At 41.7% G+C, this 25,488-nt stretch overlaps 1 protein-coding gene across 8 annotated transcripts in view; it reads right to left on the reverse strand.

Annotated features, from left to right (window-relative positions):
* dab1a (DAB adaptor protein 1a) overlaps nucleotides 1-25,488 on the reverse strand; it is a 230,595-nt gene that overhangs the window by 50,632 nt on the left and 154,475 nt on the right. For 7 of the 8 annotated variants that reach the window (XM_061778681.1, XM_061778679.1, XM_061778680.1 and 4 more), the window contains one exon: nucleotides 7,179-7,434. In XM_061778681.1, the coding sequence (XP_061634665.1) occupies nucleotides 7,179-7,248 (70 nt within the window). In that variant the 5' untranslated portion in view covers nucleotides 7,249-7,434. Of the gene's footprint in view, nucleotides 1-7,178; nucleotides 7,435-13,704; nucleotides 13,822-25,488 lie in introns of those variants that run through there. The other variant, XM_061778674.1, reaches the window with a different exon arrangement.

The following is a 25,488-nucleotide window of genomic DNA, read 5'->3' on the forward strand; positions in this document are numbered from 1 at the left end:
ATACTCAGATGTTATTTTGCCACCATTTGTCAGCGACGCAGACTTGGAGAGCCTCTGCCTGAGATAGGCTCACCGCAGGCAATATTTCGCCTGTGAATTGTGATGTTATGCAGCTACAAACAAGTACAGGAATATTTTTAGAAGGTGCTAATTGTTGTCAACGTCGAATTTGAGGAAAATACCTCGAGCATCTCGTGGAGTCAAAGAGGCAGACGGCTCATGTCGCTGCCGCTGTGAGCGTCTTATCCTTCTTCCAGTGTTCGAACCACAACGAGATGCGCTGTGCAGCGTTTGCGAAGGCTCGAACATGAAACAGAATATGCTGCATGTACATCGGCTTTTTGATGAGCACTAATGAAAGCTCGCAGATGGTAGCGGTTTGTCGGAGAATCTTTCAGGGAGGGTAATCGGTTGAATCTGACACACACTGCAGCATGTGCTAATGTTTACCTACATCAACACGACAAGGTAAATGTTGATCTGATTGAGGTCTGAGAGAGAGATGCGCATCTGAATTGGAATGTTCCACGTCAACCCGTGCAATCTGGATCAAATCAGGATAAAATTTGATGTAACATTACATCTTCGGGCCTTGTATGGGATGAACCTCGTACAGCTTGTGTCTTCTTTTTCGGAAAGAGCAACATCAATATTTTGTCTTCTTTTTAGGAAAGGGCAACCTCAACAGTTTGTATTTTGTCTGAAAAATTCAACATTAATAGTTTATCTTCCTTTTCGGGATTTGCAACATCAAAAGTGTGCCTTTATTGAAGTGTGACATCAATAATTGATCTTCTTTGTATGAAAGTGTGACAGAAATAGTTTGTCTGCTTTTTTGGAAAGCACAATATCAAAAGTGCCTCTTTACTTTGGAGTAAAAGAAGTTAAACTAAAAGTTAAGCGTATTAACATTGTTGTTTTGGAAATGTTGCTTTCAATTTAATACAGTAATGTAAAATATCACCAAGGGCAAAATGCAGGCGGTGCTTGTGTTGACGCGTGTGCATTTATGATTATTCGTGATGTTTGTGTGTACACCTGTGTGCCGTCCGCCTTCTGACAAGGTGTCACAGCGGGCTTCAACACAAAAAAAAAAAAAAAAAAAAAGCCGATCTCATCCTGTCATGCAACACTGAATCTGCTCCCCCTACGGGCCTGCACCGCGGGCACTCGTGCACCGTGACAATCATTACAAGAGGCATACTGATGTGTGTGTACGTGTGTGTGTGCGTGCGTGCGTGTGTGTGTCACTAGAGGCTCTTTCTGTAAGAGCATCAGGTATCCCCTCAAAACCCAGCAGTTGTCTTTTCATGCCAAGAACAAAGTTTTTCCTCTCACCACTTGAAATCACGGCGCCGCTCCTTTCATTTTCTTTTTTAACGGTTACTAACGAAGCCGTTCCTAGCGCGGCTGGGCCGGAACGCCGGAATAGCGGCACAGACGAACATCACGATAGGAAACCCCCATGCTCGCGTGTGTCGACCTCGGTGGGGGGAGCGGGTGGGTGACACACGTACTTTCATCGCCGACACAAAAGAAAGTTTCATTCACTCATATATTTAAACTAGCAACAAATACAGTGGGAACTCAAACACCGATTTCCTCGTTGGGGTCGCGGGTGAGCTGCAGTCGATCCCATCTGACACCGGTGCAATCCACCTCCCGGTTCCGGTCTAAGCTAACATCATCCGCCCCCCCGCACGTTGTCTCACGACCATCTTGTTTTGTCCACGGTTGCCTGGGATTGGGCGGAATTGTTTTGTGTGGAGAAAAAGTCCGTGAGGCATTGAAGAATGCGCCTTATTACAAAAATCCACATGGGTGTGGACGGTTGACCCAAGTTTTTTTTGTGCTACTTTTCCTGTCCAAATAAATTCCACGGAGGATAAGAACTTTCCGAAAAGATTAGAAGATACAAAAAACAGGTTGCACTGTGGCAAAATATCGGTTTGTTCAACTCTTTCAGGCCAGCTCTGTTGTCAAGTCTGTCAATATCGCACAAATAACAAATGTTCCCTCGCTACTCAGTGAGGCGAGCGTGTCGTCCTCTACCGAGTGTGTGTTCGTGCGTGCGCGTGTGTGTGTGACTAGGATGTTTTCTCCTTTTGTGCAAATTATGAGCAAGGAGCCAACTGTTGCTATGGCGACCGTAGTTATTAATGCGGTAGAGGAGCCGAACACAGCGAGACGATTGCAACGGGGACAAACTATCATACACACTAATACGCTTACATAATGGACGGCTGGTTAAATCAAAAGTTTTTAATGTTCCATATCTTTTTTTGTGTGCGATTGATGTGATGTTTTTGACCATGAATGTGTCATATAAGCTGTTTATTACAAAGAGTGGGTAAGTGAGGCCTGTTGGGAAAATGATGGATATGATGGAAAAAATTGCCTCGTATTATCACTATTATAGAGCTGAATAAAGTATATTATTTGTATATATGTATACATTTTATTTTATGTGCATCTCTACACACCATGCGCATTATTCATTCATGAGTCAAAACACTAACAGTATAATTTGTTTTCCCCCATTTCTATTTTGCTCACTTTATTCAAATTTTAATTAATTTATTTTTTTTATTTGATGTGATTACCTCCGTATTTCACGCTGACCATTAATTCGTTAGACCGGTGCTTGTCAAACGTTTTACATTAAATGCCACCGAAAAAAAATTGTTAGCTCCCTAAGTACCACTGCGCTATAAATATGGGAATATGAAAATCTTTGCTTAAATTATGATTCAATTAGAAAGCACTGCGGATAAAAGTTCAATCAATATTGTACCTAAATAAGCGTTTAAAACCTTATTACGCAAATGTATTGTAAGTTAAAAAAAAGAAAAAAAAGAAAAAGGTATAGAAGTTAGGCGGCACAGTGGTCGACTGGTTAGAGCGTCTGCCTCACAGTTCTGAGGACCGGGGTTCAATCCCCGGCCCCGCCTGAAAGCTGTGAAATTAATAAATATATCTATTATTATAGTGCTAAAAGGGTGGAAGACAAAGATGCAATGCGAAGGTTAATTAACCACTGTAAAATGGTTCAATTAGCCAGTGGTGGCTTTGGGAACTGTTTTAAGTTTTAAGGATCCACAAACAACTTGGAGTAGTACTGCAGTTTTCCTGGTATGTAGTTGATTTGATTTCATTGGCAGCAAGACGAAATTACATCTTTCATTTTCTGGAAATAAGCAGATGGAGGAGACGAAGCAGCAAGGACAAAGACGTCAAGTAAAAGAAAATGTCACAATGCGCCATCAAGAGGACTTTGTTGTTGTTGTTGTTGTTGTTGTTGTTTTTGGTTCCCTCGTATCCACTTCTGGCCAGCAATGACAACCGCAACAGAAGTGAGCCAATTCAATTCCATCTCGGGTTTGATTGGCGGGAACAGATCTGATTACCTACTCACAGAGCACAGGGACGGACGGACGGATGGATGGATGGACACACACACACACACACACACACAGATTCCAAATACTGTTGTCTGTGTTCAAGAATTCACTGGGGACAAATATTAGGCTGAATGGCTGCAGTGTTCGCTCCAGATATACTGCACATGTGCATAATATCCACACCAAAGAAGAGAATATGTTGGCTAATCACACACCAGAGACAAGCAAACACACACTTTTGTTTTTGTTTTTTCCGCTGCTGTGTGCTGTCAGCAGTGCATGTTTGTGTCAGTCGTTATCCTATTTGCACCATAAAATAAAGGCAGATGGGGTTGTGCACGTCTTGTTTGGACACCGCATGAATTACGATCATGGTCAAACAAAATGGAAAAAGCCTACAGAGTAATTAGCAAAACTTACACAGTTAGTTTAAAAAAAAATCAGTAAAATAGCCACCAACATCAGTTTCACTGATCAACGCGAAATTTATAACCGGACATGTGAAAATGCCCGCAGGACACGTATGAAATTGAAAAGGAAGTCGGCCATTTTTGTTTGAAGCAGCCAATCCTCACTAAAATTAGCGCCCAAAACCTTTTTCACCGATCAAAACGAAATTGGATGGACGAAAAAAGTCTCATGGACTCGTGACTGAAATTGAACAGGAAGTCGGCCATTTTAGTTCAAAGCAACCATTTTGGCGTCTTGCTGATACGCATTCAAACAAAAATTCGCTTTAAATGAAAATCTGACCAGGATATGAAGCAAAGGGAGAACACGCAAACTCCACACAGGAAGCCCGGAATCGAGATTCAAACCCAGATCTTCGGCACTGTGAGGCAAACGTGCTAACCACGAGCAGTCTGTGCTGCCCCAACAGCGGCCATTCCTTTTCAAATGTTTTGAAGAAAAAATGTTTGGGGAATCAAGTGTTGCCTCATTGGGCATTCCGAGGCAATTTTGGGGGTGAGATGGACCCAATCTCTGTGGATTTAACCAGGATTAAGTGGGATTCTTGCACTCTGAGGAGCGCTTGACCGCTAATAATAAGAGCGACCCGTTGTGCGCAAAAAAAAAAAAAAGCCGTGCTACTTCAGAACGACAAAGGCCAGGGGTTATCATTCTCTTTGTCATGGTAATTGAATAAAAAAAGAAGAGGAGAAGTGAGGAGCCACAGAAAGCAAAAAAAAAAAAAAGTCACTTCAGTGACAGAGCGTGTGATGGATGCAACGCTCGTTGGTTCTCATTCAGAGCAGAGCTGCAAGACAAAAGGCGGGAGATTAAACAGCTCCGCCTTACATTAGTCTCTGCTCGTCGTCTATCCTCCTGCAAGGTCATTTAGAAGTCGTCGGGAGGAGGAGTGAGGGACTATCCTGCTGGGGTTCCTCCTCCATAATGACGATCAGCTATGGAGCCGTTTTCGTTCAAGGTGATGAGGAGCAATGTACGCATGACGCACAAGCGGGGACGGCTGACGTCATACACACACAACAACAACGGGAGCATTAGCAAACTTGACTCTTCTATCTCGTGTGGTTGCATTGGACTTTCATCACACTGCGGGGTGTTTGTGTGTGCGTGTGCGTGTGCGTGTGCGAGGACGAATTACCCAGATGAGAGGAATGATGAGTTCCCGCTGTGAGTCTGGAGTCTGTCGACGAGCATGTTCCAAATGAGTCTTTTTTCACACCGGTCATAATAGCGGGCTGACTTCATTGAATTCTCGCCAACAACTTTTGCACGTTGACATTATTCTATCGCTTACTATTGTTTTTCGTGTTTTGTCTCTGTTTTGTTTCTTCTTTATTTTCCACGTACATTTTTTTTTCAATGTTTTTGATGACATCTTTTCAAATTTGTAATTCCATTATCATACAGTATTTTCTATTATTTATTTCTATTTTTTAATGTTATGATTTTTCGTTTTCATATATACAGTATACATTTTTGATTAATATTTTGTATTGTTATTTTTTACCATTTGTAATTGAAATTACGTGACTGCTTCTGCACATGGTAGAAATTACGCAGAGATTTCCAGCTATATATTTGTACCTAATCTTTTTTTTAAAAAGTTATCTACTTTTTTTTTATTGCTTATTTTTTATACACTGCATATAATTTATTTACAATTTATTTTTTGTTTTCTACTTTTTAGATATTGTTCTCAATTTTATTTCAATGTCTATATTATTATGCTTCCATTTTTTTTTTTAATTTTCCACTTTTTAGATAACTTTTTTCAAATGATCTTTCTATGTTGTACTTTATTTGTTTGCCCATTTTTATTGGTAAACTTTTAAGATTATTCATTTCCCAATTTCTTCCATCAGGGATCAAGAAATAACAATAATCACAATTTCTTCGAAAGAAATGGTGTTGGAGGCCCACACAAGGTTGACGGTGTCGTGTATGTGTGTTTGTGTTGTGTGTGCGTGTGTGAGGAAGTGAAAAGGCAAAGAGATGTTAAAGCACCCCCAAGTCTCGATGCTGAAGGCAAACCATTAATCTTACCTCTCATATGCGCTTCTGGGCTTCAATCCCAGCCGAGAGTGTGCGAATGTGGGTGTGTAAACGTGTGTACGCGTTTGTGTGTGTGTGCATGTGTGACAATGTGTCTTCCTCTCCCCCAAATATAGAGAGCAGTGTGAAGGATGAACATGAACATTGTGGCAAAACAAAGGTGTTTCTAAATAGGACATAAGGGGCACCCGCTCACGTGCACACACACGCACACACACACACACACGTACACGTGTCTGGGACTGGTGTGTGTATTTGTGTGCGTGTTGGCTGCAGCCGTGTCCAGCTTTTCTTTTTTTTTTGTTGCTTGCGCTACATCAGTCAGGTGCTTATCGGGAGAGCGCTACACGGCGTTCTCACCACCGAGCAGCTGGGCTGATGGGCTCCCGGCCCGGCCCACCTTGGCCCCTGACATCTCACACATACACCTGCGCCACGGGACCCAGGGTTGATTTCTGGCCAAACCTATGTAGAATTTCATTCATTCAGTCTACATGTCTATAGACTTTGTACTCCTATTTTTATTTTAAGATTATTAAATATTATATATAAAAAAAAAAATCTATAAATCTCTCTCTCTCTACATATGATTCCTTTAAATCAATCGGGTGCTTGTGGTGATACAAGAATATTTGCTATTTGTTTGATGGCGATCACATGAAATGTAGGAACTGGTAAAGAGCTTGAAAGAAGTATGTTGTGATTTGATATTTCATTTTGTGTTGGAAGTCATTCATAATCAATTGGATTTGTGTCGTAATCGGGAAAAGCTATACAATTCTTGCCATGATACAATAACCGCTTTATTTCTCATGACGCATAATGCCTTGATAATCTTGAGATTTCATTGTACCTAGCACAGATTTAAATTGTCCAGTGCCACATCTCTCAAAGCAGCCCCCCCAAATTTTTTTTTCTGACACCGGTCACCACATATCACTCCAGAATGCCTTGCTATTCTTGACAATTCATTGTACCCAGAACGGGTTTGCTGAGTGTTCCAGCACATAACTAGGTCAGACAGTGTTCAAATTTAATAGGATTCTTGTCAAGATACAGGAAAAAAAACAAAAACCTTTGAGATGAAGTAACGTCATTTGACGGAAAAGGATGATGTACTTTTTATCGGTGGATCAGACTTTTCATTTTAGCCAGACAGTTTACATGTAAAATATGGTAATAACATTTTGAAATTCTACCTGGTCAACAGTAGTATTTATACTAGATTTCTAACGTGAGTCACATTTGCCGCACCTTTCCTCCTGGAGTCCCGCCTGAGGCTGCCGGGCCGGACCGCCGGCTGGAGCTCCATCTCCGTCGACATCCTTCAGGCTCCGACGGGGCTCGGCTGGACTGGCGCGGTGGGGGATGCCGGGTGCGTGCTCGGGCGCCGGGTGTGCGTGCGTGGCGTGGCGGCGCCGGGTGTGCGTCTCCGGGCACACGGGCTCATGGGAGGGAGGGTGGCGGGGCTTCAGCCCTGACGTGACGCCCGGCGCACACGCACGCCGAGCTGCGCCGAGAAGAAACAAAAAAGAAGACAAAGCAAGTCAGTTTAGATAAACCAATTGAACAATACAACAAAAGAATAACATTGTACAGGTATGAACACAAATCACAATCCCACATTGCATATACAGCTAGCCATTTTCTCCCTCATCTCGGATTGGCCTGGTCCATCTGTCAATTTAAAAAAAAACAAATACGGCCATTGTGTTTGCCCACCCCTAATTCAGGGTGAGTTTTGAATGCCGGTGGGCATGACAATGAGCTGCTCGCCAGGGCCTTGAACGCATGTTGCCCGGGGTAACAGAGGAGTGCCTTCTCGACACTTCCTGTCAATAACGCGTCTCAGCATGGGCGCCGCTTCCATAACAGTCCTGCATCGCCAAGCTCAAGGTTTTTATCCATCGTGGCTTGCCACAGGTTTTGTTCAGGGCCAATGGTGGGTGGTTTGGGTTTTTAATCCCATTGGAGGACCCATGACCCACAGATTTCTGACACTGGACAGCGTAATTGCACTTCACAATACCTTCATAGTCTTGAGATTTCATTGTACCCGGCACAGGTCCAAGACTCCCTGTGCTAAATGTAGCAAAGTGGCCCCCGGAACACAACTAACAACTGTCTTTGTGACAAAAAGGGCAACATAGTTCACTCCAGAAAGCCTTGACAGTCTTGAGATTTCAATATACTCAGCACGGGTTCAAGACGTCCTGTGCCGGATGCAACAACGCCGCCCGCCCGAGAAAATAACAACCGACCAAGCTTTCCTGACACCGGACAGCACACCTTGATAGTCTTAAGATTTCATCGTACCCAGCATATATTGCATATTTAAAATCCTCTGTGTCAGATGCAGCAGGTGGCGGTGCTGGCTTGAATGGCGCTCTGTGCCAATGCTCTAGATTTAGACCCCAATGCTTGCAATACTGTTACTGTTCTTGAACAACAGACAATAATAATAAAAAAATCGAATAAAAGAATGCTGAACTGCGAATATACAATAAAAAAAAAATGGTGGTAAGCTTTCATGAGCCACAAAAAAAATGACGGAGGGTTGGATTTGGCTTACGGGTCTTGAGTTTAACACCTTGAGGGCCCCGTCTATTGGTAGTCCACAAAGTCCGATCACAGACAGCTGTCAACAGAAGCCGAACACCTCTGAGATTTGCGCCGAGGATGCACGGAAAGGCGAATTCGGTCAAGTGTTGCCAGGTGCCAAAACAAGTGAATAAATCACTGAGCATCGGCGTTCCCCTTAGAATATCAGGCCTGACCGCTTCTTCGCCATCTACCCTTGCTCGAGTGCAGACTTGAACGAAATGAAAAGCACTGGCTGCTTCTTGTGGCGGGGCTAAAATGTCCTCATGACAAGCCCCCTCGCCATCCCCGTCCCCGGTGTTTCTATGCAAATTGGAGGCCCCCCCTGTAAGCCTTGAGCAGATGAATTGAGAGCCTTTTAATTTGCTGCCGTCAGAACAGAACAGAGTCCATTTAATTCCGCCAGCCGAGGCCGTGTCGGCAAAACGCTGACAATATTCTTTATCTGGTCCAAACACACTGGAAAAGTGCGAGTCACTCCAATTACAGGCATTATCTGCAGGGCTGCTCCGGCAAATGGATGGATGGAGAGAGAAAGGGAGAGGGAGAGGTTAGAGGGAAGAGAGATGAGTGGGAAGAAAAGTAAAGGGTGAGGGAACAGAGAGGACGGTAATGAACAAGGGCTAAAAGGGGGGTGGGGGGGAGCGGCGGGGAAAATGGGAAGCCAAAGGAAGTAAAATCAGGGGAGAAAGGATGGAGCGTAAACCCTGCTTCCACAGTCCACCCACTCTTGCCTTTGTGTCCTCCAAATTCCAGCCGAAGCCTTTCACACGGCATCTGGTTAATCCTCCACTTGGACCAGAAAACACGCACACACTTTACCTGGTGTTCACTGTCGCCATTCTTACGCTTATGAACATCATTTTTAGAAGACCTCCGCCAAGGTTTACGAAAACATTTTCCCGAAAGATAGCAACGAGTTTACAATGGACCCCTGCTATTGGTGGGGGATAGGGACTGGGAACGGGCCCGACCACGAATAGCAAAGAACTGTCGCTCAGTACCCAACATTTGGAGAAAAAAAAACAGAAGCTTGACAAAAATAATTTTTTGAATTCTTGAGCAAATATCTACAATGTTAAAGACAAATATTAGAGATTTGGGAGTCTCACCTTCACTGCATTTGAAATTTCACAAATGCCCTAAAATTACTTCTTGAATTGTTGTCAAATCTGATTTTAGTTGTGTAATATACTCCATTCGACCATCCATTTTCGGAGCCGCCTCTCTTCACGAGGGTCGCGGGAGTGCTGGAGCCCATCCCAGCTGTCATTGGGGCAGGAGGCGGGGTACACCCTGAACTGGTCGCCAGCCAATCGCAGGGCACATACAAACAAACAACCATTCGCACTCACATTCACACCTACGGGCAACTTAGAGTCTTCAATTAACCTACCATGCATGTTTTTGGGGCGTGGGAGGAAACCGGAGTTCCCGGAGAAAACCCACACCAGGCCCGGGGAGAACATGCAAACTCCACACAGGCGGGGCCGCGGATTGAACCCCGGTCCTCAGAACTGTGAAGCAGATGCTCTAACCAGTCGTCCACCGTGCCGCTGTGTAATATACTCTTTTTTGCTTTAATGTAAATCCCTTGTCATTTTTTCCCCAATGTTCCACTATTTATTTCTATTCACATTTGACCTTTTCTTTTATTTAATTTTGTATATTTTTGTTCAGTGTCTTCCCTGTAAAAATTTCTGAAAGGAGGCTCAATATGCTGAAAATCCCATTAAGTGATATATTTTGCCCACCCCAGAATAAAAGTGGTATAGTCAGGTCCCTCCACCATTTTTCTTTAAACAAGAGACAGCATATTACATTTTGGTGACGATCTGCATAAAGGCGCAGCGAGAGGAATTCATTTGCACTGTTTGAGTACATACCGTTATTGACTGTATTTATCGAAAAACGGTAGACAGGTAGTTTAGGTAAGCTTGTGAGGATGCAAGTTAATGTCCCTGGTGACGCTCCAATAAAGAGTTCAGGATTTTAAAATTCCACCCACACAACCGCAATGCAACCAGTCGAACACATTGCAAACATAACAGCTGCTAGTCCGCGACTAAGAAGTGGTAAGAAAATGTGCCACGGAGCCACTCTCCAGATGTCTCCTTGGCTCCAGACATATGCTCGTTCCTCTGGAGGAAGTCAGAAGAAGAAGACACTTCTTTGGGATGACTGCTACAACTCAGCTCCAATCCCTAGAAGGGGGAACACGGTGATATCTTCAACCCTTCCAAAAAGCCCTCGAGCTGTTCAAATGCAGATAACAACGATGCGCGCTACCATCTGAAGACATCCGCATTTGGAAAAAACAAACAAACAAACACATTGATGCATGATCATAATTATCTATGACGCAATGGGCAGATTTGGCAAACTGTCAAGGATGTAGTTTGTAATTGTAATCTTAATTGAGGTCAATTATATTATGTCTTAATGGGAGTGAATCGTATTGTATCTTCAATGATTGAATCATATCGTAGTTTGAGTAAATCGTTTCATAAATGGAGTGAATTGTATCGTATCGTAATTGGAATTGTGCTGTAATTGGAGCAAATCCTATCAAAACTGTCATGGGAGTGAATCGTATCGTAATTGAGTGACTCGTAGTCATAGGAGTGAATCCTATTGCATCGTAATTGGAATTAATCATATTGCAATTGGTGTAAATTGTACCATATCATTTTAGTGACTCATACAAAGTAATTGGAGGAAAAACATATCATAACTAGTGTGAATTATATCATATCATATTTGGAGATAAACATGTAATGGGAGTTAATCCTGTTCGATTTTCATGGGAATGAATCGTATCATATCGTAAATGGAGTGAAACTCTCATCTAAATTGTCAAGTAAGCTATGGAAATTGGAATGAATAGTATCTTAATTGGATCAAATGGTATATAGTATGAGATCGAATAGTATCGTCATTGAAATGAATCCTATCATAATTGCAGAGAAATGTATTGTTACGTATTTGGAGTTACTATATATGTATCGTGAATGTGTGGCATGGGTCTTAGTGTTGGAGATGCGAATCACTAGTGCTGCAGTGGCGCTTTGACCTGGAAGCCAGCGAGCGGGCTTCCGAGTACCGTCGGAGTCGGACGTGAACACGCCTTTGAGCGTCGCAGACCAGAGCGAGCCGTACATTGGGCGTCCAGAAATGGAACGCTGCCAACAGGCTGGCGATGTCACGATGTCTGTGATCGTGTGAGTACGTGTGTGTAGCGTGTGTGTGTGTAGCGTGTGTGTGTGTGCGTTACAGCCGCCAGAATGCTGCCAACAGGAGCCGAGTGGCCAGAAATCAATAAAGTCTGCCAGGCGAACGGAAAGGGAGAAACAGAGCTGGGATGTGTTTGGACACTATCCAACACCGGTGAACCCGCCCAACCCAGTACACCCCCACCCCTCACCGCCTACTAGCCACCCACCCTCTTTCGCCATCCTCACAAGCTTACCTAAAAATTTTAGAACATTTTCACCGACATGAAGTGAAAATGGAAGGCAGTATGCACATGAATCTCATTAACCCACAAAAATATTATCCAGCGAGCTGATTGGATAGTTCAGTGTGTTTATCTTACTCTGGTCATTTTCTTATCTGTCCTGGCTGATGATACCCGATACATGAAGGCAAAGAAAACAGAGAAACCTCAATGGAAACACAATGCAAGCGAAGACTAGGACGAGACCAGGACTGCATCCGGCCATTCTACAGGTCATAGGGGTTCATTGTGGCGCATCAAGAGACAAAATGGGACAAAATAATGGACATTATGGGATACTATGGGACCCAATAGAGCATTGATGGGACACTACTGGACAAAATGGGACATAATGGATCATAATAGGATAATATGAGACACTGTGAGACAAATGGGACAATGGCGCGCCATGTGACATGATTGGAGATCATGGAACACTCCGAAGATAATCGGACATAATGGGGACACTATGGCACACTACGGGACACAATTTGTGAAATTGTGGGACATAATGGGACACAATGGGTCAGAATATGGGACAATATGGGAAGGAATTGGACATGATGGGACACAATGAAGCATCGTTGAACATGATGGCTCATAATAGGGGACATGGTAAGCCACTTTGGGACAATGTGGGACAATGCGACACAATGGAACATCATGGGACACAATGGGAAACTGTGGAACATAAATAGGGGACATGATGGGTCAACAGGGTCACTATGGGACATATAGTAATAGGGTACATTATGGCACACTATGAGACAATGGGTCATAATGGGACGGAACACATTAGGGGATATTATGGGACAAAATGGGACACCCCAAAGGTGTCTGACTGGGTTGAGGTCACGTTCTTCCGTACTGTACTCCTCCAAGCATGCCTTAAGGGACCGTTTCTTTGCACACTGGGAACAGAAATGTTTCCTTCCCCAGGTTAAAACCAGCTCCGCCGCTTCCACTTCCACCATGGACATTCTGCGCTTATCGTCGGTGACAGCGCCACACCCTTGTAGATGAATAATCCAGGTGTCAGCGCGTGCTAAAGGTTATGCCTGCAGACAATCTCTGCTACGGTGGCCATATGACCTGCCCAACACGGATGAGCTCTTTATTTTGAAGAGTGAGACAATAAGTGTGAGTTGCTGGTGCACAAAGAAAGCCAAGAAACCAAACTGTCACCCAAGGAGAAAGGACAGGTGTGATAACCTGCTAATGCTAACTTGCCAATGCTAATTATTATGTAGTGCATAAATGTTATGACCTAAAGCCAAATTAGCAACTTTAGCTTGGTTTAGCGTGTGCTTCAACCACTGCACTGTGCTGGATTAAAAAAAAAATAAAAAAATGCTTAAACAATTGTAACATTATGCACAGTTTGAACATTTAATTCAGTGATACTTTTACGTACCACTAGAGGGAGGCCATGCACCACTAGCGGTACCACACTTTGAGAACCATTCATCTATCATACTTTCAGAATATCTAATGAAGCAACATATTCATTGGGCTGGCACGTCGGTCCGGATTTCCCAATATTCAAAGTCAACTGCGACCAAATGAAAACTTAAGTCAATCAAAGCCAACATATGGAGGAACAAGCGATGAACTCAATGTTTTCAAAATGAGCAAAACAAACTCGAAAAAGGAGAGCTATCGATTGAAGAACGAGAGACTTACCAGTGTGAGAGTCCTAAGATGTTGACTGTGTGTCTGAGTGTGTTCAGCCAGCCAAGTTGACCGCAGCCCGTCGCTGAACTTTGCCCAACTCTCTGAATAGACGTCAGTTATTAACAGGCGTGCCGCGTCTCTGATAACTCAACTCCCACACAGAAGAAATTCTGTTCCTCGGCTCTTAAGTCTAATGATCAATAACCCAAAAAACCCATTAGTATAGCACTTGACCTAAATGACAGCAGCTGGTTTGTCTTGGCTATTGTCTCTGAGCTATACATCAGGTGTTGAAAAATGGAATAATTATTAAGAAAAAAATAAATAAACTGCGGCTCTGTTTACGCACAGTGACAATAGACATTTTGTTTTTCTGAACAGGCTGGATAAAACGTCCATTTAATTATTTGGCAGGACAGAGAAAAAAAATCATCAAAATACTTCAATATAGTAAAGATACTATAACTATATATATATATAAAACGGAACAAAATTTCTACGTGAGCATTAGCATTATTGAGCTATCACTATTGATGGGCATTTGGCCATATTATCTTGATCTCCCTTGGGGATGATTATTGGAATTATTTCTCAAAAGGGTTTCAAAAAGTAATTAATCAAACATTTGTTAAATATTATTATCAAACCGTTCTGTTGGAATGTTCTGGACTCCTGTTTCTATGCTGGTTTTATACTGATTCTAAAACGATTCAAGACTTAAGCAGTCCAACTTCCACCCATGAATTTTTACTACCTTTTTACTACAGTGGATTGTTATACGACAGTTGGTTGGTTGGCTTCTCCTCACGAGGGTCGCGGGCGTGCTGGAGCCGATCCCAGCTCTCATCGGGCAGGAGGCGGGGTACACCCTGAACTGGTTGCCAGCCAATCGCAGGGCACATTTAAACAAACAACCACTCGCACTCACATTGACACCTACGGGCAATTTAGAGTTGTCAATTAACCTACCATGCATGTTTTTGGGATGTGGGAGGAAACCGGAGTGCCCGGAGAGAACCCACGCAGGCACGGGGAGAACATGCAAACTCCACACAGGCGGGGCCGGGATTTGAACCCCGGTCCTCAGAACTGTGAGGCAGGGGCCCTCACCGGTCGCTCACCGTGCCGCTTGGTTTATTATGCTTCATTAATTTGGTTGGTTGATTGACTGGCTGGTTTAATGCAGTCAGTTAATTTGATTGGTTGATTTACTATCGTTGGTTGGTTAGTTGGTTTACTAAGGTTGATTGGTTAGTTTCCTACAGTCAGGTATTTTGTTTTGTTGGCTTACTACAGTTGGCTGATTGGTTTATTACAGTCAGTTTGGTTGGTTGTTTTACTACAGTTGGTTGATTCTTTTTGTTGCTTACTACATTTGGTTGGTTATTTTACTATGGTTGGTTATTTGGTGGTTTGGTTTGTTTGTTTGTTCGGCAAATTGGTTGACTACAGTTCATTTGGTGGGTTTGTTATTTACTAGATCTGGTTGGTTGGTTGGTTGGTTTACTTCAGTTGGTACGTTTGGTTGGTTGCTTTGCTATGGTTGGGTAGTTGGTTGATTTACTACGTTTTCTGTTTGTTTGGTTTGATTGGTTTACTATGGTTGGTTGATTCTTTTACCACAGTTGATTGGTTATTAGGTTGTTTACTATGGTAGGTTGGTTTACTATGGTTTGTCGGTTGACTTGGTCGGTTGGCTTACTGCAGTTGGTTGGTTTGGATCGAGAATCTCTCTGGGAATATTCTGAACTCTTGTTTCTACTCTGGTGTTGTATTAATTATTGACCAATTCAAGACTTTTAAGCAGAACTGACTTTTATCCCAATTTTAAGGGGTTTGCTTGTCCTAAATGTGTCCATAACGCCACATTAAAGGATGCTTCCATCTTCACTTTGAATGTGATTTCATTATAAAAGCAACTAGCAGTTTGCCTTCAGGGAGACAAACAGCTTAAAAAGAAAAAAAAAACGTTAAAGTGTTTCGTGTTTGGAGTTTGGAACAGCTCTGGTGGGAAGATACACCGACTGTGACACGCAGCTGCACACATTTCTTGAGAAGCTTGACACCGTTTAATTGCGCTAACGATGCAAATTTGTGTCGCTGTTTGGCTGCAAAACAAGGACAGCAACGTTGTTGTTAGATGGAAGCAAGAGAAGGAGCAAATTCAATATGTGCTTGGTTAGTTTACTATGGTCGCATTGGAATACTACGGTTGGCTGGTTTACGACGGTTCAATCAAACGGTTCGGTTGATGGAAGCGAGAAAAGGAGCAATGAAACAAATATAAATTCAATAGTTATTTTATTATAGTTCCATGGTTTGGTGGCTTGGTATACTTGGGCTGATTTACTACAGTTAGTTGTTTTACTACAGTTGGCTGGTTTGGTTGGTTGGTTGGTTTACTATAGTGGGTAAGTTTGGAAAGGTTGTTTTACAACAGTTTGTTGGGTTAGTTGGTTGTTCACTACAATTGGTTAGTTTATTATAGTTGGATGGTTGGTTTACTACAGTTGTTTTTGACAGCTAGATGTTTTTCTACATTTGACTGGTTTGGTTGCTTGGTTGGTTGGTTGTATTACTATAGTTGGTTGGTTTTGGCTTCTGACAATTGGTTAGTTAGGGTGGTTGGTTTACTACAGTTTGTTAGTTTGGTTGATTGTTGTACTAATGTTGGTTTTCTTGGTTGATTGGTTAATTCACTACAGTGGGTTAGTTGTTTTTCTTTGGTTGGTTTACCACGGTTGCTTGACTGGTTGGTTGGTTACTTTACTTGGTTGGTGTATTATGGTTTGTTACTTGGCTTGGTTGTTTTACTCCAATTGGTTGGTTGGTTTACTATCAAACAACCAATTTCAAACTATTTTTACAGCACTTTACATACAAAAAATACATTGCAAAGTGCTTTACATGGATGCAAATCAATTAAAATCAATACTATGGTTGGTAAGTTAAGTACAGTCGGCTGGTTTGCTATAGTTGGTTTGATTATTTTACTAGGCAATAGTAGTCGGCTTACTCTTACACTCTCTTTAAAGTACAGTCCTTATTAACGATGAATGAGCGTTGCTTTTTTCTTGGGCTGGTTTCCACGAAGAGGTGACAAAGAGGAATATACAGGAAGTTACACGAAGTAAGTCAGCGACAAGAACACGTCTGCTTCACCAAAAGCACGAACACGTGTACCGTCACACCCCAAGTTTCAAGCACGCAAATGTCGCCGTTACGGAGCTCACGCTCATTGCGCCGCCGCTCCGCTAAAGATGTCCACTCAACGTGATTTAGCAGGCCCCGCGCCCCCCTCCGGACCCCCCTGTCGGCCACGCCTAAAGTGAGCGATGGATCGACTCCATCTGTGGAGCGGAATGGAGCACAATTGCCGAGCGTAAAAATAGAGCACAACTGGGACTTAATGAGGGATGCAATCATCAATTATTCAAAACTCTTAATCATGCTTCCGCACAAACACACACGTGTACACATGCACATTCACACACACAAACACACACTAACTTGCCACATGCCTCGCACGGCGCCGCCGCAGGCAGACAGATCCAAATAGATGAAGAGCGATCGAAAGAAGGGGGAAAAACTCCTGTTGCTCTACTTTGTGTTTGCATCATTTCTGACAATCATCCATCAGAACGCATGGCGTATTTCCACATTCACTCCATCGAAACAGCCTGAATCCGATTTCATACCACTCTGCATTATAGCTGTCAAACAAGGAAGAAGCATGTGACAGTCATTTGGTATATTTCCGCAAAGACCTTGTCCCATTTCCCCGTTCTTTTGGGTGTTTTTCAACTCACCCTCGTCTCAATTTGGACAGCATTCAAAAATCAATAGACACCTCGCTTTAATCACAGAGCCACACCGTCCTACAAAGAGGACGGGAAATCGACAAAATCAAAACCATTGGTCCAGTCAAACGATTCTAAATCGATATAGACCAAAAAATACAAATACAAATATGGCAAGGAGATGACAAGGAACCACCAACGCACCAACTTCGCCGTGGCTCGCACCGGCCTTAATCACCTCGGATTATAATACAAAATCAATCAACATCCTGCCCTAGTGTAGCATCACAACTCCACCAAAACGTTTGAGGAAGCTGGGTCAAACCTTGCAAGCTGACTTGTGAAATGTCAAGAATAATGATTCTAATAATAATACACTTATTTTATGGAGGGCTTATAAAATAAAACAAGAACCTACTCGGATTACAAACCAAATCAAAATAGGAATAAAACATGACAGATTTACATGTTAAAAGCTATTCGGAATAGGTGATTTGAAGGTGGAGCGATCTGAGCAGTCACGTTGGGGCTTTGAGAGCAGATCCCAGAGGGTGGCAGCAGAGATGGCGAAGGCCCCCCAGGTTGGATGCCGGGTCCGCTGTGGTGGTGGTGAAAGGAGGTTGTTGTCGGAGGAGTGGAGGTGTGGTGGTGGAGGAGGTAATCGGAAAGGTAGAAGGGGGCCCGCTTATGGGGGCTTTTGTGACTTTGGACTGGATGCGTTGTGGACTGGGGGAACAATGGAGATTCGGGATGTGATACAATATCGATATGTGTTCATACTCTGTGTGTGTTATTGTTTTACAAGATCTAGACCGCCCTTCATCGTTCACATCCCAAACTATGCCGCTGATTTTGAAGGGATTGTTTTGTTTCAATAATCATTTACAGTACACGGGCACTATGCCGCACAGCACTGATGAGCGCTGATGTACTGTAAATAAGAGCAAGAAGAAGAGGCAGAGTAGGTCCCCTACTAAGATGCAGGAATAGTTGTCATTCCCACAGAGCACAGAATATATGCCTGGGAGTGTTGTTGTATGCTCTGTTTGGAGGTGTTGCTGCTGTGTTTGTGTTAAAGTAACAGTTGTTTGAACATTTATAATTCTTGTCACATCTATGCTCATTTCTATTACACATGTATACCGTTTTATATCATATGTTAGCACGAAGCTAGCGGACCTTCGTTAGACGAAATCATGTGGTTTGGTGGAACGTTTTGATGTCTAAATATAAAATGTTTAATGCTCAATTCTTTCGTGTGTCAGGTTTACAGTAAACTTCCACAAGGAGTTCCAAAAAGCGTGAAGCAAGCATGCGTTGCCTCGTGCAAATTTGGTTGATTATTGTGATTATTATTCTTCTTCTTATTATTATTATTATTATTAGGAGAAATGTGCAAGGGAGGGTGTCTTGTTTTTGTTTCCTCCAAGTGATGTTGTAGGGTTAGTCTCCCCATTTCTTGACAGCGAGAGTGAGGACAGGTGCTATGATATACAGTGGAGGCCTGCATCGTCGCAGTTCGGTACCCACGGATTCACCTCGCCGTGGATTTCTTTCAATTTGTTTTCACCCCGCCAAGTTTACATTTTTTGTTGTTGTTTTTGTTTGTGTTTTGTTTTTCGCAAAATATTACGGGTAGGCCTGGAACACGTAACCCCGCAATAAACAAGGGGGTTCGCTGTTATAGCGGTTGCAGCTGCTTCACTGATGTCCACCTGATGTATCGTATCCCAATAAAGTTCTCGCAATCCTGATCATTTGACATGGCAACATATTGGATAAGAGAGAATTTAAAATCAATCAAAATATTTCAATATTAGATTAGAGCAACAATCATCAGAAACATTTGGAAGCTTGGTTTAAAATTTCCACCTGTATGTATCGGACCGACCGGACCGGCCGACGGACGGACGGACGGACGGACAGATGGAAACTGTAGACGTATGCGTTAGCAAGCTACCTCAACTATCCTGGATAATATTAAAATGTCAACAGTGGTGTTTCTCTCACACAACTACACGCATTCACATGCTTACTCTCACATACACACAAACAGTTCCAGAATCCAACGCAGTCTCTCAAATACACACAACAGATGCACACGCCCTCACACACCATTTGCCCTCCCACGTCAAACACATGAAGCCGCGACGGATCAATTTTACCGAGTGGCTGACGTTACTAACGAACTCTTGCTCCAGATGGATCCTGACAACATGGGTGACCTCATCATCAAACTTAGTGTTGAATCACCGTCGGATTATTAGACCCGGGATGAGATTTGCATAAATTCCATTGGTAAGTCTTTGAACTTTTCTGCGACACACACGTATAAAGGCAAAGTGCAGAAATGTGTTAGCTAAAGTTCCTGGAGGTGAAGCAGCTCTGGAAAAAGAGAGCCTTTTAGCACCCGGCGGTCTATTGCACGAGTTCAGTGTGCGTGAACTCTCCCAGGGAGTGCAGAACATCGCAGTTCTCTCCTCAGCGGGGGCCCTGAGTCAATACAAAGCTCTTTAAAAAAGCTTGAAAAACACTTCTGTGCTTGTGTGTGTGGCACAGGCAGGGTTTTAACAATCAAATGTCTTTTTCTTTTTTTTTCAGCTGCATGCAACTCGATGGCACCGTTGTACAAATGGGAGGCACATTGGTCCAAAAGTGAAGGACTATTATTCATAAGTAGACTATATTCATGTAAAAAATAACACTATATATTGAAATGAATGTTTATTGGCAACATAAACACAATCGATTTCCACAACACCATATTTAGCCCCCCAAAAATGTTGCATTTTTCCTTAAAACAAATAATTGATCCAGAAAAAAAAAATGGAATACTCTGCCACGAAAGCACTACACAGTCACAGATAATTTATTATGGAAATACAATTTCACTGCATTGCACTTTAAATGGTGGCAGGTGTGGGCTGACTCACATTAACATGAGTTTGAACGTGATTGATTAATTTTAAAGACAGACACACATAATGAGGGTGTGCACATTTGTAAAAGTACAATATTTCAGTTTTTTATTTGACTTCTCCTCTCAAAGATTTTTCTTTTTTTCAATTGAGTTGTTAAGGGGTTTAGGTCACATTAATGATGTAAAAAGGTTTGAAATTATTTATTTTGGTCACATTTTTTATATCACAAAAACATGCCGTTTGTACAGGGGTGTGTAGACTTTATATCCACTGTATATTTAACCACATAAATGCACGCTATAGACTATAAAAACATGTTTAAAGGCATAAAGTAATCTAAATTGTCATAAAAAGCTTCTTTGCCAAACATAAATATTTAATTTCACCATAAAATCATGTTTTGAGCCATAGAATAGTATATTTTCACTATGAAACAATGTATTCAGCCACAATTATATTGTCCAATAACACAACAGCTAAAGCAATGTTGTATTTTACCATGACACTGTAGTTTGCCATAACAATAGTGTAATTTATCTTTACGATATACTTAACCACGGAAATGCTATTCTTCATGAAACAAAAAGCTTCTTCAGCCACCAAAATGCTGTATATGGCCATAAAAACACTTTTTTGCTAAAGTCCCCTTAAAAAAAACTAATGAGCCATAAACTGCTAAATTGTTTGACATAAAATAAGTCTATTCAGCCAAATTCTACAGTTTCTACAAATTCTACAAATTCTAACCCTAACCCACCAAATGCTATATTTTAACACAACATAAAACAATTACTGTATTTTCAGCCACAATAATGCAATATTTCACCATATAACACACAAACCAAACTTATATTTAGCCATAAAAATGCTATATTTCACCAGAAGTATTGTATTTTACAAAATTGCTATAATTGGCTCGAAAAACACTATTTTGCTCCCCCCCCCCCCCCCCGCAAAAAGCTATATTTTGCCCCAAAAATCAAAATATTATATCTCCCTCAAAACACTAATATTCACACACACACACAAAAAAAACTAAAGCAATGTTTTATATGACCATGGAAAGACCGATTTAACCATAAAAAATTACTATAATTTGCCGTAAAAAAACGCTACATTCAGCTACAAAATGAATCATATTTCCAAACACAACGCTCTCTGTGAGCAACTCAATGTCGCCATAAGTTCTATACATGCTTTGGCTGTCATCATTGTAAACACCACGGCCTGAGACACCATGCATATGTATGTGTGTCTGTGTGTGTGTGTGCGTGCGTGCAGGTAACGATGGTACCGTCCCAGTCTGTTAATGTCCGGGCCTCTCGGCGCCATCCATCACAGAGCCGCGCCGCTAACGATAGCACATACACCGGATGGGGGGAAGAGGACAAGGACTGATCAAGACAAAAGAGCCGTAAAGAAAAATGGCTGATTGGAAAATATACCAACGGGGATGAGAAGAGACACATACACAACTTACGAAAAGTTTGGTGTATTGGACTTTCGGGTGAAATTTCCAATTTCAAAGGATGTCCACTTCTATGCCTCTTGCGATGGGAGTGTGACTGCGATAGGTGAACCGCGATATAACATGGGGTTAACTGGACAACTTTGACTGTATGTATCTAACTCTAAAAAGCTCATTTGAATGAGGAAGACAAGCCGGTGGAGAAGAGGCGAGCAGCATGAAGGGGGAAGCAGACGTGCTGTCACACACTGAGCACTGAACGACTGTGTGTATACGTGTGTGTGTTCGTGAGTGTACGTGACTGCAATCCGCAATCTACTCGTCTAAAAAGACACCTTCTCTCGCTCACACACACACACACACACACACACTTGCACACAAACAATGCAGTGTTCCAGGTTTTCAGTTTGTGAACAATTCTTCCAAAAAAATATGTTTTTTTAAATTTCAAAAAGAGGCTTGAATCTGTTCGATACTACTCCAAGTTGGAGTTTAACCGCAAACAAAGAGAATCACACATTGTGTATGAACAACCACACATCTTTCCCTTAGTATTGTCCGCTAGTTTAATGCTAACCAAAAAATAAATTAATTAATTAAAAAAAAAAAACAGCAAAACGCCATAGATGAGCTAGCGAATAGCAGCTAAGTGGCGGTGGTATAACCCTTTAAAGCAACAGATGTTTGAACACAAAGGAATACATGGAGGAATACATGTACACAGCTAATGTAACAATACTCACAGGCATATATTCTTTATCCTCTTCAAAGACTATTATCGACGCAGCTTACAGAGGAGCCGAGTATACTGTATATCCATGTCTGTACGATACTGCTTCCCAGTGGCCAAGGCACGCACAACTGAAGGAGCCGCACAAACTCTATTGAATTGAAGCAAAAAACACAGTTTATGGTTCCATTCATTTCAATGAGGAAAGATCATTTGAGTATGAATGTTTTGATGAACGAGCGTGCTCACGGAACAAATTCAACTTGTGTCTCACTATTGAATATAATGTATGAGGAGTGTGGCACTTGACCTATTCAATGTGTAAAGTGCCTTAAGATGACTTCTGTAGTGAATTGGCCGCTAGATAAATAAAATTGTCTGGACTGGACTTGACATCAATTGAGTTTTTGTGTCACTTCTGTAACATGGCAGCTATTGGGATGATATAATAAAGGATTGCTCAGCATTGTTCTGTGATGTCACCCTGGAGATTACTTCTGAAGGGCTTCTTTATTCATGCAGGTAGATGCAATGTGAGGGTTACTATTAGAAGGCAAAGACTCGAGCACTTCCTCCACCCCCCCCCCCCCCCCCCCCCCCCCCCCTTCCCTATCTACTCTCAGGCAGCCCTGAGCGAGATGGAGGCCGACGCCGCTGTGAAATTGGCCTGTCAGATGCCTCCACTGGCAGGAAAACACAAACTGCGAATATGCTAATAGACTGCAGATTAAGATAGAGTACAGTAGTAGCTGCGGGCGCACGCGAGTGCATTGATATGCACTCGCGTGCGTGTACGCCGGCTGGATGCGGCGCTAATGCAGTGTGGAGTAGACTGAATGGCGATAGGAGTAAGTGTGTGATGAGCTTGCAGGTGAGGAACAAGAAGAAATGCGAGGTGAGATGTGCTTCCCTGTGTTTGCAGGAAATTTTCATCGAAAGTGGTACAAAGAGTTACGGACAATCAATCATAACGATTTAATCATACCTATTCAGTAACATGTTGCCAAGAAAATTACAATTTAGTAATTTAGAAAAATTATATTTAGCCACAATGTTATTGTTCCCACAAGGAAAGCATATTTAGCCACATAAATGCAACATTCCATCATCAAAAAATACTACACCCACAGAAATGTAGAATTGTCCCATGAAAAGATATTTTAGCCACAACAATGCAGAATTTTCCCATGAAAAAAAGCTATTTAGCCACAAAAAAAATTAACATTCCACCATAAAGACACTATATAGCCACAGACGTAGAGGTCTACCATGAGAACACTGTATAATTAGCGACATAAATGTTATTCATGAGCACAAAGACTATATATATATTTAGCTCTAAAAATTGTATATTTTACTTTTAAAACCAAATATTTATCAACAAACATAATTTTCTTTAAAATCCAATATTTAGCCACGCTATATATTTTCACAAAACACCACTTTTAGGCTAAAAAAAAGCTCCAGCACCAGTTGCTGTTAAAATGCTTCATGAATGAAGTTGAGTTGAGTTGAGTAAAAGTAAATATTTAGCCACATTTTTCCGCCACAAAATCACTATACAGCTCCAAAGTTAGCGCTTGCCAAGAAAACAGTTTGGAGCCACAGAAATGTAGGATTTTACCATGAAAACATAATATCTAGCCACAAAATCTACATGCAAACATGCAATATTCTGCTATAAGAAACAATAAAGCCACAGAAACACCCTCTCTATGCCGGATATAGAGCACCTTAAAGGTGACCATATTTTGGCTATTTCGACCTCCATAGAGTGACTCTCTAACATGGATTTAGTATAAAAGTGTCAATTTCATTAAAAAAAAAAAAAAAAACATGGTTTTGTTATACAAGTGTCCAGAAAAGGCCCCGCTGACAGCTACTTCTGTTTGACCCACTTTTGTATCCAGTTTGTCCATATTTGGCTAAGACCGCCCCCTTTTCTGTGATTGGTTACCTCCATGTTGAAGACCCACTTGTGAGAACACGCGTGTGTGTTATGTTGACAGCGCTGGCTCGTAAGCGGAAAGCGAAGGCGGAGCTCTTCGCTAGTGACGTAGATAAACTCGAGAAATTCACGTAACCTGATTTCAGGCCTCTCGGCAGAAAAACAAGCGTAAGGACCTCAGCAATGCGTGGACGATTTTAATGAATATTTCACGTTTGTTTACTGAGGTAACATAGTCAATATTACATTCCAAACACTGGAAAACGTTGGCTTGCTCAAATATGGCATCTTTACAAAACAAATATTTTGCCACAGTCACATAAAAGTTAGATTTTCAAATCAAACTTACTTTTTGCCACAAAATAGCTATTATTCCAAACTAAAAACACTTGGCTACGAAAATGCAATATTTTGCTCATAACACGAAATAGAACTGCAGCAACAAAATCACTATATTTGAAAAAAAAAGTGTAATTATACATTGTAAACCAAATATATAGCCAAAAAAGCACCACATAGCCAGAGATCTCATATTTTCTCTATGAAAACACTGTTATACTTCTATTTATTGCCACAAAACAATATACTGTATATAGCCACAAAATAGTATATGTTGCTTTGAAAAGCAAATATTCGGCCATATATTTATACTACTTATTTCCACAAAACATCTTGACACAGAAATATACTACAATTAACTTTTAAAACCATATATTTACCGGTAACCTAAAAATAAATGCTATATTTCACTGTAAAATTATAGCATGTATCTGCACAAATGTTATATTTTACAATAACACTATAAAAAGCCACAGAAATGTTGAAATGTGGACATGACAAAGAACATAGAGCCTAACATATTCATTCAACTTCCCTGCCAACCTGAGCCAAATATCACTCAAAATCAATAGGCTTCTTGCTTTAGC

This window comes from Phyllopteryx taeniolatus, chromosome 7 (assembly GCF_024500385.1).
Source record: "Phyllopteryx taeniolatus isolate TA_2022b chromosome 7, UOR_Ptae_1.2, whole genome shotgun sequence".
Taxonomy (NCBI): Eukaryota; Metazoa; Chordata; class Actinopteri; order Syngnathiformes; family Syngnathidae; genus Phyllopteryx; species Phyllopteryx taeniolatus.